Below are 16,853 nucleotides of genomic sequence, written 5' to 3' on the forward strand. Positions count from 1 at the left end.
CCGGTCAGGAAGTGACGTTATTATCGCATGTTTGGTAAGTGCGCGACGATGTGAAGGGTCGCACACGTAGCCACTATCAGTATAACAATACTGATAATCTAGGAAGGGTGATGAGCAGAACCTTCCGCCCGTGTCCTTATTGTGCACGAATACAGAGAAAACTGTGCGCGGTGCGCGACGGAGGGCTTCACTGTGCGATGTTTTCGCGAATGCTGGGCACGCGCTGTCAGGGCGTGTCACTGTGAGCGCGTAGTGTTTGCATAAATTGTTAAGTAGGCGACTGAAACAGATGCATGTGGCTAACGACACTCTAAACTTTCAACTCGTACATACCCGGTCCTTAAATTGAAGCTATACTTCGGCATTATTATTATACTTCGGGCTTCAGACGAAAAACTTCAGTACCTTGCTTAACACATCACGACATCGCTGCCCGTAATGAGCAGGTCACTTTGGCTCAGATGAACAGCGTCGATCGCAGCTATGGAGAACGCCGCACAGGAGTGCTCAGAGTCCGAATTAACAGGTCACTTAACACAGCGCGATTCGCAATGCACTAACGCGTTGCGCGGAGCCGACCGAAGCGCACGTGCGCATGTATCGGTGCAGCTGCGCCTGCGCAGATGGTACCTTGTAGGAGTGCATCACGTATCTCTACGTTCCCAAGCCCGTGACGCAGGTGGTGAGGAGGATTCGGTGTTACCCCCCCCCCCCCTTCCTCTCCTTTCCAAGATTATCAGGCTGCTCTCATATTTGTGAATGTATAATAAAATGATATATACACATGCGTAAAAAGAGAGAAAAAAAAAAAAAAAAAATCTACTGAAGGCTACGGTCTGCGTACTTCAGTCTTGAACTCGTACTGCAAGAATGTGCGTTCCGCAAAATTATTAAGATAAGATAAATTACTATAATAATTTTTTTAATTATGGGGTTTTACGTGCCAAAACCACAATCTGATTATGAGGCACGCCGTAGTGGGTGACTCCGGAAATTTGGACCACCTGGGGTTCTTTAACGTGCACCTAAATCTAAGTACACGGGTGTTTTCGCATTTCGCCCCCATCGATATGCGGCCGCCGTGGCCGGGATTCGATCCCGCGACCTCGTGCTCAGCAGCCCAAGATAAATTAGTAAGACACGAAAGAAAGCTTTTACAATAGAAAGGAATCGGCAATACGGAGTTGAACCCACGGGAACTTCGTTTTAGCGCTGACGATAGTAGCATGCTTCCTCTAAAAAAAAATAAATAAATAAAAAATAATAAAAAAAATGTGATGACATGTGCACTGCCTAACATTGTGCTTTCTCGACTCACAGTTCAAAAAACAAACAAAACTGTACTATATGCTGGCACAAGACACCACTGCCCGAAACACTATATGGCACTGTTACTGGAGAGAATTGTGCGTGAGAATATATTTGTGGCCACATATTATAGAAGACTCCACTTCGTTCATTCAGTACTGTACACAACATCAATTGGGACATGGGTCACCTGCATAGACTCAAGCATACACTGTCGATTTCCGTGAATTCAACCGCGGCGGGTCATGCAAAAGTGGTCCGAACACTGCATATCCAACGTCCAAAACCAAAATATACTGTTTAAAGAGCTTCGGCACCTTCCGAACACAGCGTCGTATTAAAAGGAAAGGTCGAGTTATCGGAAGTCGACAACACGTTGTACAAAGAACGCAACGAAGCCGGCAGTGATAACGATGGATTCACAGCTGGCATAAACTAAAATCTTCGAAGCCGTGAGGTGAAGCTGCATGCTTCCGAGACTTTGGTCAATGGGCGGAACCAAGAAACACGAAAACAAACTCGCGTGGTCAGCCTATACCGTCTCGGATTCAAAGGAACAGAACCATGTACGTAAAAGACTAAAGGTAAAGATTGCGCGAGCGACAACCTCCGCGGAGTGCTGCAGAAACAGGGAAAAGTCCTGAAGGCTGCAGGCAGCATCTTCGCTGCTGGCATCATGCCAATGTAGCCGAAAACGCAGGTGGTTCTTCGCGCGACTTGACGACAGTACGCCTGAAGTTGGCGCCGTCAGAGTCACGGCGAAGGACCGATGACTCTACGAAAAAAAAAAAAAAAAGGGTCTCTGGACGCTCTAGCATCATCACGGGCAGCGCGTCCGTCAGCTGGCGACCGCACGCTGACCGGACTCGTACGTCGGGTTCTGGAAGTTTGACACGGCGTGCTTGAAGATGGGGTTCGTGTCCTGCGGCGAGAAAGACAGGGAGATATGAGAGTTCATTCAATTGCGTTGTAAACGCGCGAAAGTGTAAAAGGAACTTAGCAAATAGTTTCCATTGCAACGCGAGATCGAGAAATGGCAGCACGGTATAGCGGTAGACATGGCACCACTACACGAACATTCGAATGGGATCAGTGACGACGACAGGAGGGGTGCGTCACTCAACTTCGCCCTGCCCCCTCGAAAGCCTTCACACTGGTTGCCAGAGCAAGCAATATCGGGAGAGCGCAGTATAGCGGGCAAGTAACCGTACCCCGTCTCTCTCTGCGTGCATGCATGGTGCCTTCGACACCTAAAGAGTTCTAGAAATACAGCATACGCTAAACATGCTCCATACGATATTGCGATCTAATAATTGCCTTATGTTTATCTAGGCGGCTTATCTGCTTCGTGTCCAGGGGAGAAGTTTCAGTGTCAGACCCCCTCCTCTGATTTCCAAGTTGTGTGAATAGAGAGAGAGAAACGATGAGGGAACGGTAAGGAAGTTAGCCGAGGACGTGCCCAATTGGCTACCCTACACTTGGGGAGGGGGAAAGAATAGATAAGAAGAAGGAAAGATAAGAACAATAAAAATAAAATAAAGAAGCAGTCGTTCTGAACACGCAAAGGAATGCTTACTATGATCATATATATATATATATATATATATATATATATATATATATATATATATATATATAGGAGGCTATGCTATGACACACTGCTTGCCGCGAATACCTTCCGCGCATGATGGGAGTTACACGAACAGTATTTCTCACTGGGCCTCTTCGATTACCCGTCTCTGACAGTCGCGGACTGTCCGAGAAGCTGCACACGCAACGCTCATTGGTTGAAAGCACTGCTTCGGGCAGTCCGGAACTGTCAGGGCCACTAAAGGTATACACATTGAGGAAGGTCGCTTCGTGTAGATGGCGAATACCTTCCCAGTCGGCTTCGATGCGTGAGCGCGAAAACTTCGTGCCAAAGCGTGAACATATTTCGTATGGATTGTTCCGCGCTGCGTTCTTTGAACACTGAATGGTTATAGTTGCAAACAACACACGCGGGGCTGCCGCGGACTCACCGAGCCCCACTGGGTGTTCTGGATCTCCTTGTCGAACTTCTCGTACTCGACGCGGTCCCTGAGGTAGACGAGGAAGCGCACGATGCACACGACGAGCAGGCCGACGAGCACGATGCCGCCCACCAGGCCTCCCACGATGTACCACGTGAGCGCCTCGCGGCCACAGTCTGCCGTCCACGTTGCGGGAGAAAGAATTAACGAGGACGCAGCATTGCGAAGGAAAAAATAAGAAACACATCACGACGTCAGTTATGGCGCCGTTGCCACACGAATCACCGCGAAATTTGAAATAGAAGCGCATTGTGGTCAGTCTACTGTTTATGCGTAACACGTCTTTTCGAGCATGAATAGCGTTTGAGAAGGAATTACGGGGGACCAACAATAACTCGTCGTCGATGAGAGCAAAACAGACCTCCACGCATCACAGGCGGTGACAAAAAAATTGCCCGCACGCTTAGGGAAGTACAGCACCTCGCTCTATGTTTCAGCAGCGCAACATGGTGCCACCTGCACGTCGTCATCAGTTTCGCACAGTACAGGCTTTATTCAGAACTAGTTCCCAGCATTCCATGCGCTTATGGGAAAGGTATATTGACCCTTTTCGCGAAGCAGTTTGTTCTTCAGAAACGAGATGGCGCTCACGGCGGGCGCGCCATACGTCTCCTCAGCGACCGCGCACGAATACGAAACCATTACCGCTTCTGCCTTGCTTCTGTGCGATCAGCTGTCGGAAATGCAACTGAGTTTTCGCTAACACACTGTGCTCCAATCATGCTAGATTTAATCATGTGGATTGACGACGTGTGCAATAGTTGGCTGCAAAAATAGTGAAGGACTAGAATTAATCTGTGTGGCCAAGTTCGCGGACCGCTGCTGCAACTGTCCGAACGTGTTAGCGGCACTTCGTGATGTACGGCTTTCCTCGAGGATACAGAAATTTGCTCATCCGCCAGCCTTGTAGCGCTAACCTTCAAAGAAAGGGCTTCATCTCCAGAACGTCGGCAAGAGTGAGTAACACTCGTTAAACAATGATAAAGCGAGTAGCGCCCAATTCCTGTCATAGTAAGTTTCGCGCACGTTATCTATACACATCTGTCCCAAATGGCAGGAAAACTTACACCCACTCTATCGCCGACGTATCAAGAATAAGTGAATGGGCGCACACTTGCATATATGCGCACTATATATGCACAATAAATGACGGACTACACCGATGGCGCGCGAATGGTCGAAGCTAAATGTTTCGTGACGGTCCACAAGTGTAAGCGAGTTACTAGCTGTAATATATATTTGCTACAAGGTATTACAATGTACTAAACAGCTACGTTTCAAGCCTTGTGCGCAGCAAGAACAAATTATCGGAACTGAGCACACCCGCGAGCGATTAGGCAGAAAATAATCAGATAGTGGCCGCACAGAGGAACTTCACTGAGTCAGAAACTGTCAAGTCACTGCTTCAAAATCATTTGCCGAATAATGAACAAAGAGGAAAACACACTAATCCTGACTGAATTCATGAGCGGAATGTTTGGGATAGCTTGGAATACATATTTAAGCCTCGCTTTTAGAACAAGCACCATATACGCTGCTTGCGCCGTTTGGACATAGCTTAATCAGCTCCGAAAGCGCTTTTGCATGTTCTCTGAAGCTGAGATCAAAGCTTCGTGTCGTCCACCTAATAACCGTCTACGATATCTCCAAAAACAGAGGTTTTCTAAGCCGCGCCGGAGTCGTACACTTCTATTATAAACAAGGAAGCAACGGAGGCAGTTGAGGCAAGCAATGGACACGTCACCACGTGATCAAACAAGGCAGCGCCCACGGGATCGCCGCGAAAAGGGTCAATAGCGCAGGGCCCGTGCAGGAGGAGTCGGGCTGGTTCTGTACGAACACGGAACTGCTAGTGAACTGTAGTTAGTTATGGACGAAGTGCAGGGCGACTCGAAAGGGCCAAAAAAGTGCTAACTCGTTTCCTGAGGAAACAATTAGCGTAGCTTGCACTGGAGTAGCAATGCTAAAGAGACAGCGGAGCTGATGGGCACCTATAGCTAGTCCTGGCTCTTGCTATTTTGCTACGCTTTGCAAAGTTTTCACTATAGTCTACACCTACACAGCTGTTCTAAGTAGATCACGAAATAGTAGGTTAGGCGAAGCGCATACACCGCCGCGCACCAAACACCATCTGCTCATTCCGAAGGATACGCAGTGGCGGGAACGTAGCTGTGCACGTGATCCTCATTTTCGCTGGCTTTTTTTTTTTTAGATGGCATAATGACTATGGCCGATGTTAAGTGTTTTGGGGAGTTTCCATGTCTGTGCACTGTATAAGCAAGTGCTATTGGTTACCAGTCGAATTTCGAAAGGTACTGATTGGGTATTGATTGGCTATAAATTAGCCTGCTTACCGCCATGCTATAATTGCCATGCTTACCGGGCACTACCAAGCAGTTTTCCGAATTCATTGATTATTGATCGATTATCAATTAGGTATCGATTGGCTATCGATTGGCCTACACTATGCATTGTCATGCTTACCGGGGCACTACCAGCAGTTTTTTTGAAATTTATTAATTCCGATCAATTATCGATTAAGTATCGATAGACTATTGATTGGCTATCGATTAGCAAATTGCTTAAATATGATTGACACAATTATCACTAGCTTACCTAGGCTTACAAATGAACCAAACTCTGCATAACCAAGCTTCAACTGGACTAAGCTAAGTTTAGCGGAATTGGCAACGCCGGGCTAGTTTTCTGTTCGCATGTTACGGACTGACGCTCGGATTAAACAGCTCCGCTGTTAAAAATCTGACACGGTGTAAACTGTCACAAACGTACAGACATCCACATTCGCCCAGATCACTCGAGTCACCACGACGCAAAGCAAATAAAGAGAAATAAGAAAGCAGCTACTAGGTTCCGGACACCATGCTGAAAACTGTGTGACTTGCGTGTCCATGGTTCACAAGCATTGCCTTTCAAGCCAAGCAGCAATAGAAGAATATCGCTTTCTTCACCTCACAGCGCACTACACCCAAGAGCTCTAAGCGGAAATGTGGACGTCCATACAAATAACGAAAAAAAAAAAATAAAAAAAACGTGTAAAAAAAATCTTACATCAGCTTTAAAAGTTGAATCTACATAAGAACGAAGCAGTTATTATACGATGAAGATTTGGGTACGCAACAAAATAAGGACGGCAACGAACAATGTTGCTGTGGAAATGAATTCAGTCAGAGAGCCAACTATTTGAGCCGAATGGCTTTTCTTTCACTTGTGCCGGGGAACCGCCTCCTCACCTTTGGTGGTCTGCGCCCTGATGACTAGTTCGTTCTGCTCGTCGTAGGAGTAGACGAACGCGAACGAGCAGCTGTCGTCGTCCTTGAAGATGCACTTGCGCTCCTCAGGATCCGTGGCTGCACGAGGAAGGACGAACAGGCGTCACTGTATACGGACGATGACGATCGTACTGTATATATATATATATAAAGAGGCAACCAGATTTTCAATGGTGACTTGGCAACGATTATTGTTCAAAGCTGGTAAGAAAAGGGGTGTTTGCGTAATCCGTCTGCTATTCTTATCCGCAGTCTGCCTCTTTGTTTGCAAACATACGGGTCTATAAATCTCAGACCAGCCCACGTGATCACATTATCATCATTGTTACGCGGCGCGAGTGTGTGCAGTGCGTATACCTTCGGCGCTGTCCACGGGCACGATGGTCAGCGAGCTGCAGTTGTGGCGGCACTCGTCCTCGCTCAGCTCGCCGGACTGGAAGACGACGCACTGGACGCAGCTGCGGAACTCGGAACACTGACCCACGCAGGCCTGCGGGGGGCGGGGGGGGCACGGTGAGAGAGAGAGAGAGGGCCGACGTAATGATGCTTCGTGATCGCGAAGCTGGACTAAGTTCCTTATTACAAAGATCGATTGCGCTGCTCATCGACTGAGTGGGTCTGCTGGCCCTCGATCCACGCCCAATTTGGAGAAGTACACATGGCGCAAGCTTCAGAGATGGTTACACGCGCGAGTTGCCTATACTTTTTGCGATGCGAGGAAGCTAAAAGGAAAATACACGAGCAATGACATTTTCGGCATTCTCACAATACCATTCCTAAGCGGCTGTCTAACGCACACGCATGTGCATCAAAATTAATTAATTAAATACATAAATAGACAATATGCATATTGAGGGGCGCATCCATCTTCGGATCGATATAAGTTCGACGCATTCAAGGAACTACAACATATATATTTCCAGGCTGAGTTGCGAGGCCGCTGGGAATTCAAAATTTCCCCTTGTTCTGTGCTCCGAAAACTTTTGTGGTCGGCTGTGCCTATACACAGAGATGCGAGTAAACGGAGCTGTTGCCCAGCTCCGTGGCGAGGACTATCCGGCGGCTATACGCCAAAACTCAAGTGAGTATAATTAAGGAGACGGGCTCACCGTCAATGTCCAAAGTCCCAAACACGCGGCCCGCCGAGCTAGATATGCCACTGCCCGCGTGGCCCTCGTCACGTTGAACCTTTGGCTCCAAGCAACGCCACAGAGCGACACGAGTGACGATGCGCGCATTGCATGCGGCCCAACGTTTCGCGTAAGTTTGAAACCGCCTGGTCTACAGAGCCACAGCCGCTCGTTAAAAACACACAACTTTGCCTGTATACGGGAAGGGGTGCGCGAATATTCGAAAATATCGAATAACGAAGCGAATATTGTTCCATTCGATTCAGTCATCGAAACTATAGGTCTTCGAACTCGCTCTTCAGATTCAACCTTAGAAACGAATAGTCACTATTTATAAATACGAATATGTTTTTTTCCGATATATCTCGAACATTTCACATCGCCAACCGTGCGCCGGCGAACATAAAATCGGAGCAAAAGCGCAGATAAAGTCAATAACCGCGGTCAGGCATAAAACACGACAAGCTATAAGTAGAGGAGCAAGCAAAGTCGCTCAGCGAGCCAGACATTACCGACTAAACCGCGATCATTCGCACTCTTCACAGAGTCCTGGGTATATGCGAACAAACTCGTTCCTATAATGCTCCATTTGCGATTGCTGTGACACTCCTGCGTTCCTTTGTGTGCGTATATGTGTGTGCATTTTTTTCTTTATCTTTGTCTCCCTTTCCCCAGTGCAGGGTGGCAAACTGTATATCTATCTTCCAGTTCACCTCCCTGCCTTTCGCATCTCATTTATCTCTCGCTTCATTAATCAACGCTTTATAACGTGCAATGTAATGACAGAAATTCGTTATATTAGGATGTGAACATTGTTTTATAATAATGGCGGAAACAGTCGTTCTTAAATCGAAAAGTATTCGACATTCAATTCGATTCGCTTGTGGCAGTGGCGTAGCCAGGACGTTTTATTTTTTAGGTGGTGGTGTGGGCTCGTGAACGGTGTGCCGCCCTCCCCCCCTCCTCCACTGGTTTCTGGCACTAGTAATTCGATTCGCATTCGATTCGGTCTCAAAAAAATAAACATTCGCACACCCCCTTCGGGCAGTGGCAAGCAATAAACCGGCGCTATATATCAAAAACTGCCCTGCGCAGCTCATATCCGCCATGCATGGGGTACGCGCGCGTGCAGACACGCACCGCGCAGTCCTGGCAGAAGGGTCCGGCGAAGAGTCCCCGGGCGTCGGCGTGGCACACGCATCGGCCGCACACGCAGTCCCCGTGGCCCGAGCACAGGCGGCCGCTGCCGGAGTCCTGCGGCGCCACGCACGTCTCGGTGCCCACGGGACACCCGCAGGCGGCGCCCTGCCAGCCGGGCCGGCACTGGCACTCGCCGCCGCAGCACACGCCCCGGTCGGGCCCTCCGCACACGCGGCCCTCGGAGTCGCGCTCGCACGAGAAGGTGTCGCACTCGCACCACTGGCCGAACACGCGGCCGCCGGGGACGCCCTGCGCGCAGGCACGCGAACGTGTGAACCCCAGTAGATGCGATGCGCTGAGGCATCGTTATTCATGGGCGGAGAATGTATTAGAAGAACCAGATGCAGGCTGGCAACTGGTCTCTGGAAAGGGAAACAACGTAAACCCCTACCAACATCAAAGGGGAGGGAAAAATAAGGGTACAGGAAAGGAACACAGAGGAATAACGAACGGCATGAAGAGGAAAAAGAGATGAGAGAAAGACGCCAACAAACATTCTACGCTATCGTATATAAAAAAGAAGAAAACGTATATTGACACCTCTGTGGAAGCTTTACCGTCATACTCTCTCTGCGCAAGCAGTCGTACGGAACGAATTTGATAAATTTTGCTCAAGGCCCACGGCCGTCGTCCTTGGATAAGTATCCAAAAAGTTAATACGGTACGTGGACGTACGCGATTAGCTGCAGGCTGGACGAACGCTATTGTTACAATCGACACATATTGCGGGGACGACCACGCGCCACTTATCAAAGTGCAAGCATTTTGTGGCGAATACCGCAGCAAAATCTGTCTGTCACGCGAAAAGTGTAATGCACAAAAATGTGTAGTTTGCGAAGTTAATTCGTTTAATCATTATAATAGTGTAAATGCAGATGATTGGTAGATTTGGGAGCAATTGAAATCGAGAAAAAGGCTTATCACAGAGAAAACCGTTCTCGTCGGACCGCCTTGAAAGCTTACTTTACCGCACTACGGGTGTGTGTGCAGAAAAGCCTGCTGTGTGGCTGCCGAGTTTAAAAATAACTGACTGGTACATGTGATAATAGTTTTAAAATAATAGCAAATGATTGGTGGCATTAAAAAAAGCTAAAGACTGGTGACGTCGCCGCGTCAAGGTCGTAACAAAAAAAAGGAAAAAGACAAAACAAAATTTCGAAAAAAGTGAAAGAAACAGTTATGGTACGTGAAACCGGTTGTGACGGCGTTCCGGATCAGTTGATACGATCGCTTTGAAGGGGCCACGCAGCTTCCTTGCAACTCATCTCCACACCGTTCAGTACACGGATTTCATTTCTTTGGCACCGGAAAATCGATGGGTAGACATGCACAAGCTAGAAAAAGCAAGTAATTAAGCAAACGCGAACAGCCGAGCCAAAGAATGCTTACGCATTAGTAGACAGTTCTTTTTGTAGCATTAGTAGCATTTTTTTAAACGGATCATCACTGACTGCGAGGGGCGGACAGTCCTGTATACTCACTGGTGGATCGTAGCACTTGCACTCGCCACAGACGCAGTCGCCGCGATGTGAACACAGCTCGGCACTCGAGTTGTCCCTGCGGAGAGGTATAACAAAAGCAGTGGCACACGCTGTAAGGATCGTCGTCCGGCATGGGCTTCGGCTTCCCGCCTCAACCATCCAGGATTGCTTTAAAATATCCGAAAACCAAAGAATATCCTTATACAGATACGAGCAACTTTCCATATTATTTCTGCATTTCAGTTAAAAATGACCGTTAATTTCCCCTATGCTTGCCTGAGATTCATTGTCTGATGACTTCATATGACTGGACTCGTACAACTAACAAAAACGGTACCCCTTGATCTTCATGCTTGCATTAAATACTGCGTCAGCCATTAATGCTCGCAGCGATCGCTCGCAAATCGCCAACGCACTTATACGGTACACGCGGTGTCATTCGCTAAGCAATTACGCCAAACTTAATAAGTATTTGTACGCGTCTTAATCAACCCAGCAATGCGTTTCTGAAACCACCTTCAGTACGTACACACTACATGTATGTGCAGATATTCAGCCCACCAGCACAGTTCCTCTGACTGCAACAGTCGTTCGAAATTGTTGAGCAAGTTCTGCAGGCTCTGGGAACGCAGACACGAATGAGACGGATGCGCACGCAGACGATATATGAGTACGAAACTCGCATTAAGTGCTTAGGAGTGAAAAATTGTAAGGGATAACTATACAGCCAACCGCCTCTTCTCAACGAGTGACTTGAAGTAAAACCTACAGTGCTTTTCTCGAGTACTGGATTGACAGCGTATATACTATAGATGCACGTCTCAAAAGCTCGAGACATATACAGCGTCGAGCTGGAAAAGCATGTGCGCAGAAACCATCCGATTTAAAAATTAAATTCACGTTTTGGCGAAACCATGATCTGATATTACGAGGTGCGCTGTATAGTGAGGGACTCCGGAACAATTTAGAGCCCGTGGGTTTCTTTAACGTGCACATAAATCAAAAGTATACGCGAGCATTTCTTGCATTCCGCCCCCATCGAAATGCGGCCGCCCCGGCCGGGATTCCAACCCGCGACCTCGTGAATTAGCAGCGCAACGCCATAGCCACTAAGCCACCACGGCGCGGTAAACCCTCCGATTCGTCGTTATATACGACTGGTCGTATTAACGGGATATTCGACAGGATTCCACCAAGTTACCAACAGGTCCCAATAGCCGGAGTAGTCATACCTTTCTGACACGTCGTTCGATAGATCGGACAATCTTGACGCACATCTCTTTATCCCTTCATCACGTGTGCAGCGACATGCGCGTTGACGACAAAGTTCTGCGGAGCGCGTGTCATGGAGAGTGTAAGCGCATTTAGCGATGACGATAATGCTATGGGTGAGGACTCAAGGAGCATTGGAGCGCGCCACAGGGCGCACGAAGGACTGTCGGCGATTAATTACGCCGCCATTCTGGAGCCACGCAGGGTATATATAGGAATGGCCGCGGCAGGGACTGACCTCCGGCAGAGCGCCGTGTGCTGCTCCAGCTGGCTGCCCAGGCACTCGCAGTGCTTGCCGTAGAAGCTGGTCTCGCAGTCGCAGGCGCCGCACACCGCGCTGCCAGCGACCGCTGCACGAGCTGCTGTTCGCCTCCTGCGACGGGACAGGTGTGTGCAGATGACCTTTAGGGATGTAAAATACATTTTAATTTTGTTTGAACGAGCTGAATTGAATCTGTCCAGAGACAGGCACACTGACCAACCGGCCGACCCACCCCCAGCCCGGCTATAGCTTCCCTGTTCCGGTGTATATAGACACTGTGTGAAGGGCTCAGGACACGCGTATAGACGGCGACAACAGATGCACGAAGGCGAGCTTTCTTGTAGAAACGCGGCCTCTTGCGTGAGCCGAACATCTGTGGTTGTTTCGCACTTTTAATGTTCCAGTCTGAGAAGATTTAACATAAAAGCACGCGCTGTCGGTGCTTTTGTTTCATGACGTTTGTTTGTGGGCTGTCATTCTCAAAAATTCCGAGGAATAACTTTGTCAAGAGTGTAAGACAAGGTATGAGCAACTTAAGTAACAGAAGACGAACTTTAGAGCCGTATAGAACACATACGTCAATTTTCGCTCACGGTCGACGCCAGCGCCGGATACGGCGCCGACGCCGACACTAGATTTTCTGCGACACGGGGCACGGGGCCCTTAACGCTATCGCGTTAATACAACGAAGCGTGCACGACGTGCACACATGCACGTCTGCACCACTCACCACGACGTCCTGGCAGGCGCAGCGGCAGAGGGGCTCCAAGCGCACCTGCACGTACTCGTTCACTCCGACGGGGGAGATGCGGAACGCCGTGCTCTGGCCGCCCTGCACGTCATCGCTGGGACAGCGCTCCAGCTCCACGGTCACCTGGAACTCGATCTGCAGCGGAGACGCACACCCATGGATGGACCCTTCAACTTGCGGCCAGAAGGACTCGTATGCGCCGATACAACTGGGAAGCCGGGCCTCTGAGCAGATGCCTGGTTTCGCAAACGGCAAATCGAGATGCCACAGGACCCACCGCATTGTTTACGCAAATCTGAGAAGCCTGCCTATTGCCGCGTTCATCCTTTCGCTGCCTAGTTCGCGCAAATGGGGTGAAACAAGTGATATCTAACAATGAAACATGATAAAATGCCACGCTGCCAGGGCGACGAGGCTCATAAAAGTTACTGCATGAAGGATTACAAAGTAGAATGGAGGAAAAAAAATGGGAGGAAGAGAAAAAGCCTAGTAGCATATATATAGTAAGCGAGGTCCGGCATAGTTGGCGCATATAGAGCCAGGCATGGAACGCGATAAAGAAACACAGAGTATACACAGTATACACACAACAGACGAAAACGTTCCAACTCTGTACGTCAACTTGCCCGGTTATAGCTCTATGCGCATTCAAGCAGTCCGCTTTAGCTACTTCCACTGCAGTAGTAGCACGCCCACTTCCTAGGTGCTCAATGGACACTGCATGCGTGACACTGCATTTCGTTGTAAGAGATATATGCATGGGCTGCCGCGCCACTGCCATGTGCCCATGGCAGCAAATTACTCAACAAGTTCAAAATATCAGGACGGGTCTTCACCGCTTTCCTCACTGACGCTCCTTGCGGTGTTCGGGCATGTGCCCGTTGTTCACACATTCCCGCAATATAGGCAAAGTATTTTTGTCGAAATTTTGCTCCTCCTTACGAAGATTTCCGCGAAGCTACACGAGCATGCATGCATGGCGCTCACCTCGTCGCCGACGCGAATGCCGTCGCATGCGTTGGTCAGGCCCTTGGAACTGGACCTGCGGGCAAAACGCAATCGTTGAAGTTCTGGCCATCTTTTTGAAATATGATTGATCGATTGATTGATTGATTGGTTGATTGATTGATTGCAGCAGTGGCCAGGCCAATCAAGGGGACTGGACGAAGACCTCGTACTCACCCACGCAGGCAGCTGCTCTTGTAGCTGACCTTAAGGAAGTCGGGAGCGTTGTCTTTGAGGACCACCTCGGAGCGAATTTTCTGCGTCAGGACGAGAGTGCGCTCGGTTACAGTTGAGTAAAAGTGGTGGCAACCACGTGGAACGCATTTATGAATTAGTTCCGTCGCGGGGTCGTCGCCCACGACGATGTTCAAAGCGTTTTGCCCGTGGTTATAATGAACTGGGCACGTTATGGTACCGATTGCGTCCAAAACAACCTGAATTTCACCCACAACCACACTGACTCAATACGCCAAAGTAGGCAAATGCCATGCTTCAGGATTACGTTCCACGTGATCTTGTTTTAATGTATCGTTTCTTTTTTTTTGTTTTCTGGCACGGGCTCAGCGTGCAACATCGAGCACTCGCTATCGATGGATGAGTATTTGAGGCCCATGAAATGCTTGAATTGATTTATTGATCAATTGATTGATTGATTGATTGATTGATTGATTGATTGATGAATTGATTGATCAGCGCTCCGGTCCATCCACGGCTCATACCCGACTCATAACACAATCCTTTTTCCATCATTCGATGTTTATCCCGCCACACTGACATAACAATGGAGAAACAAAAGTGGTATTTCACATACTTTCTTTATTATTTTATTCGCTGACAAAGAGCCTCCTTAATAAGAAAGAGAGTGCTATGTATATATACGCATGCACACACTCACGTAGTACTGGTCTCGCACGAGCTGGACGATGTTGGAGGAATCGCCGGCGAGCGTGCCCACGGAGGATCCGTCGATGAACGAGCTGAGGGCGTCGTACACGGCGGACGCCTTCTCGGGCACCGCGAAGATGAGGTTGATCTTGTTCTGCTGCACCACGCGCACGATCTGGCTCAGGGATGGGTAGTCCTGCGGAACCATCATCGTGCACCAAAGGCGAAATTCAGGAAGGCTACATATACGCAGTGTTCACCATCCAACCACACGAATAGCGTTGCCCTCTCGGGTGAATAAGCTCTGCAGGAAATATACATACACACAGAGACAGTGACTTCCTGTCCACTATAGCTGCTGCGCGAGGCTTGCGTCAACGTTGTTGTTGTTGATGTTGTTGCCTCAAAACATGGCTCGTACCCACGAGGAGGATTGGCGTCGTTATTGTTGTTGCCTCAAAACACGGCTACAACAACGTCGCTGCGAGCTCATGTGAGAACTTCAGCGTCGTCGCCTGTCTGTCGATATTGCATCTTTTCCGGCTCACCGCTCGAGCCTCTTGTAGCGGTAAATGTGGCTGCTTCATGCTATCGCAGAATTCGGTATAGTCTATTTACGTAGTTAAAGTTAACACCATTACACATCCCTTTAAAGGCATAGAACGTCAGCTTTCTGCTGAGGCTATATATTGAACGTGGTACAGTCAATTTTTCCTGTGGCTCCTCGAACGTGTCTGTCCAGCGACCGTGTCGCTGGACAGACACGTTCTACTCTGCCAACAAAAGCGTTCATGTACTTTGCGCTTTGCGCTTGGTTCTTTATTATATGTTTGCGCCCGTACGGGCTGCCGCTATTGTCGCGCGCGCCGTATCTTGCAAGCGAGTTCCACACGGCTCTGACCTTTGTATGCGCTGTGCATTCGGCAGCTCAGTTTCCGTTGAAGCGATACACCACACGAACTTTCGCTCGCTGCGGCGGCTGCGCTTGCTGCCAGCGTTTTGACAGTGGTTGTCTGCGGTCATCGAGTGTTATCTATTCATGCGTGCTTGTGCGCGCTGACACCAAACTTTTTATTTCAGTTAGTAAGTGAATGTGTCCAAGTTTATGCAGCCGATAAAGCTACTATCCCTACTCCTAATAGCTGAAACAGCAACATTTTGGAAAGTAAAAACCCCAGAGTGATTTTTTATAAATGTTGCACAGCAGGGGGTGCGAATCCCGTGCATCGCTTCAGTGTCGCGCCCGCACATTTACGCGCATTGCTGCTTTAAGGGAAAAAAGAGAGCCGTACCTGGCATGGAAAGAAAGAAAAAGAAAGCAGAAGAGGAAACCTCTGGGGCGCCACCATGCGGCACAGCGGCCCATTTCACACGCAAGCGCGGCCAGAGCGTGCACATGTAAACTCGCTCCGGCGAGCACAATGGCAGCGCATCTGGATTTTACTGCGAGTTTATTAGAGGCAGCGCTTGGCATTGTGCAGCGCGAGCGTTGTAATGAAGGGAACGCCTCGTATACCTGGTCCGTGCTCTCCGAGTAGAAGCCCTCGTCGTCCAAGTGGCACTGCTCGTCGTTACGCTTGATGGCACCTCCGAGCTGCGAGAGATGTGTCGGCAGTACATACACAACTGCCTGAGAAAACGGGATCGCGGATTCTCTTTAGAACGCAAGCTTTTACGCAGACCTATATACAGTCCAGGCGACGTTCGCGCCTATAGTCTTGTAGAGTTTATTACTTGAGAACGAATGGAGAACGTGCGGGAGAGTGACTTGATTAGATGACTAAGAATGTTTGCTTGCTAATTGCTTGCTAGCTTGCGTTGCGTGTTTGTTTGTTTGTTCGTTTTCCAAGCGTCGGCGGACTATAAACTTAACAGCGTGAACTGAGAAGACGCCGACCGGGCAGAAGGTAATCGGAGGACTCCGAATTAACGCATAAGCAAACGCTTCATTAGCTTTTGCGCCCGGCTTGCGTTCTTTTATACGCCCGGCAGTTTCCGTCCCCGAATTTTGGGTCCCCAAAATTTGGGTGCGCAGAATCTAAAACTCCCTCATCAATTAGCGACGCGACAAGTAGGCAACGAAACACATCAAAGTTGTAGTAGAGTGTACTAGAATATGTATACTAGTTGTAGTAAGACGGCTGATTCGCTGAAATGATTCAGAGAAATGATTCACTGCCACCAATGCTCCCGCCAC

At 48.9% G+C, this 16,853-nt stretch overlaps 1 protein-coding gene across 1 annotated transcript in view; it reads right to left on the bottom strand.

Moving 5' to 3' along the window:
* Positions 1–3,359: 3,359 nt before the first annotated feature.
* Positions 3,360–16,853, bottom strand: part of LOC119442026 (integrin beta pat-3-like) — a 52,870-nt gene continuing 39,376 nt past the window's right edge. The window contains exons 10-20 of the mRNA XM_049661814.1: positions 16,173–16,250; positions 14,667–14,852; positions 13,949–14,028; positions 13,754–13,808; positions 12,746–12,901; positions 11,992–12,126; positions 10,482–10,557; positions 8,941–9,249; positions 7,028–7,160; positions 6,632–6,748; positions 3,360–3,496 (exon numbers count right to left, since the gene is read on the bottom strand). Coding sequence (XP_049517771.1) covers positions 6,736–6,748; positions 7,028–7,160; positions 8,941–9,249; positions 10,482–10,557; positions 11,992–12,126; positions 12,746–12,901; positions 13,754–13,808; positions 13,949–14,028; positions 14,667–14,852; positions 16,173–16,250 — 1,221 coding nt within the window. The 3' untranslated portion in view covers positions 3,360–3,496; positions 6,632–6,735. The remainder of the gene's footprint in view (positions 3,497–6,631; positions 6,749–7,027; positions 7,161–8,940; positions 9,250–10,481; positions 10,558–11,991; positions 12,127–12,745; positions 12,902–13,753; positions 13,809–13,948; positions 14,029–14,666; positions 14,853–16,172; positions 16,251–16,853) is intronic.

The sequence above is a fragment of the Dermacentor silvarum genome, chromosome 2 (genome assembly GCF_013339745.2).
Source record: "Dermacentor silvarum isolate Dsil-2018 chromosome 2, BIME_Dsil_1.4, whole genome shotgun sequence".
NCBI lineage: Eukaryota > Metazoa > Arthropoda > Arachnida > Ixodida > Ixodidae > Dermacentor > Dermacentor silvarum.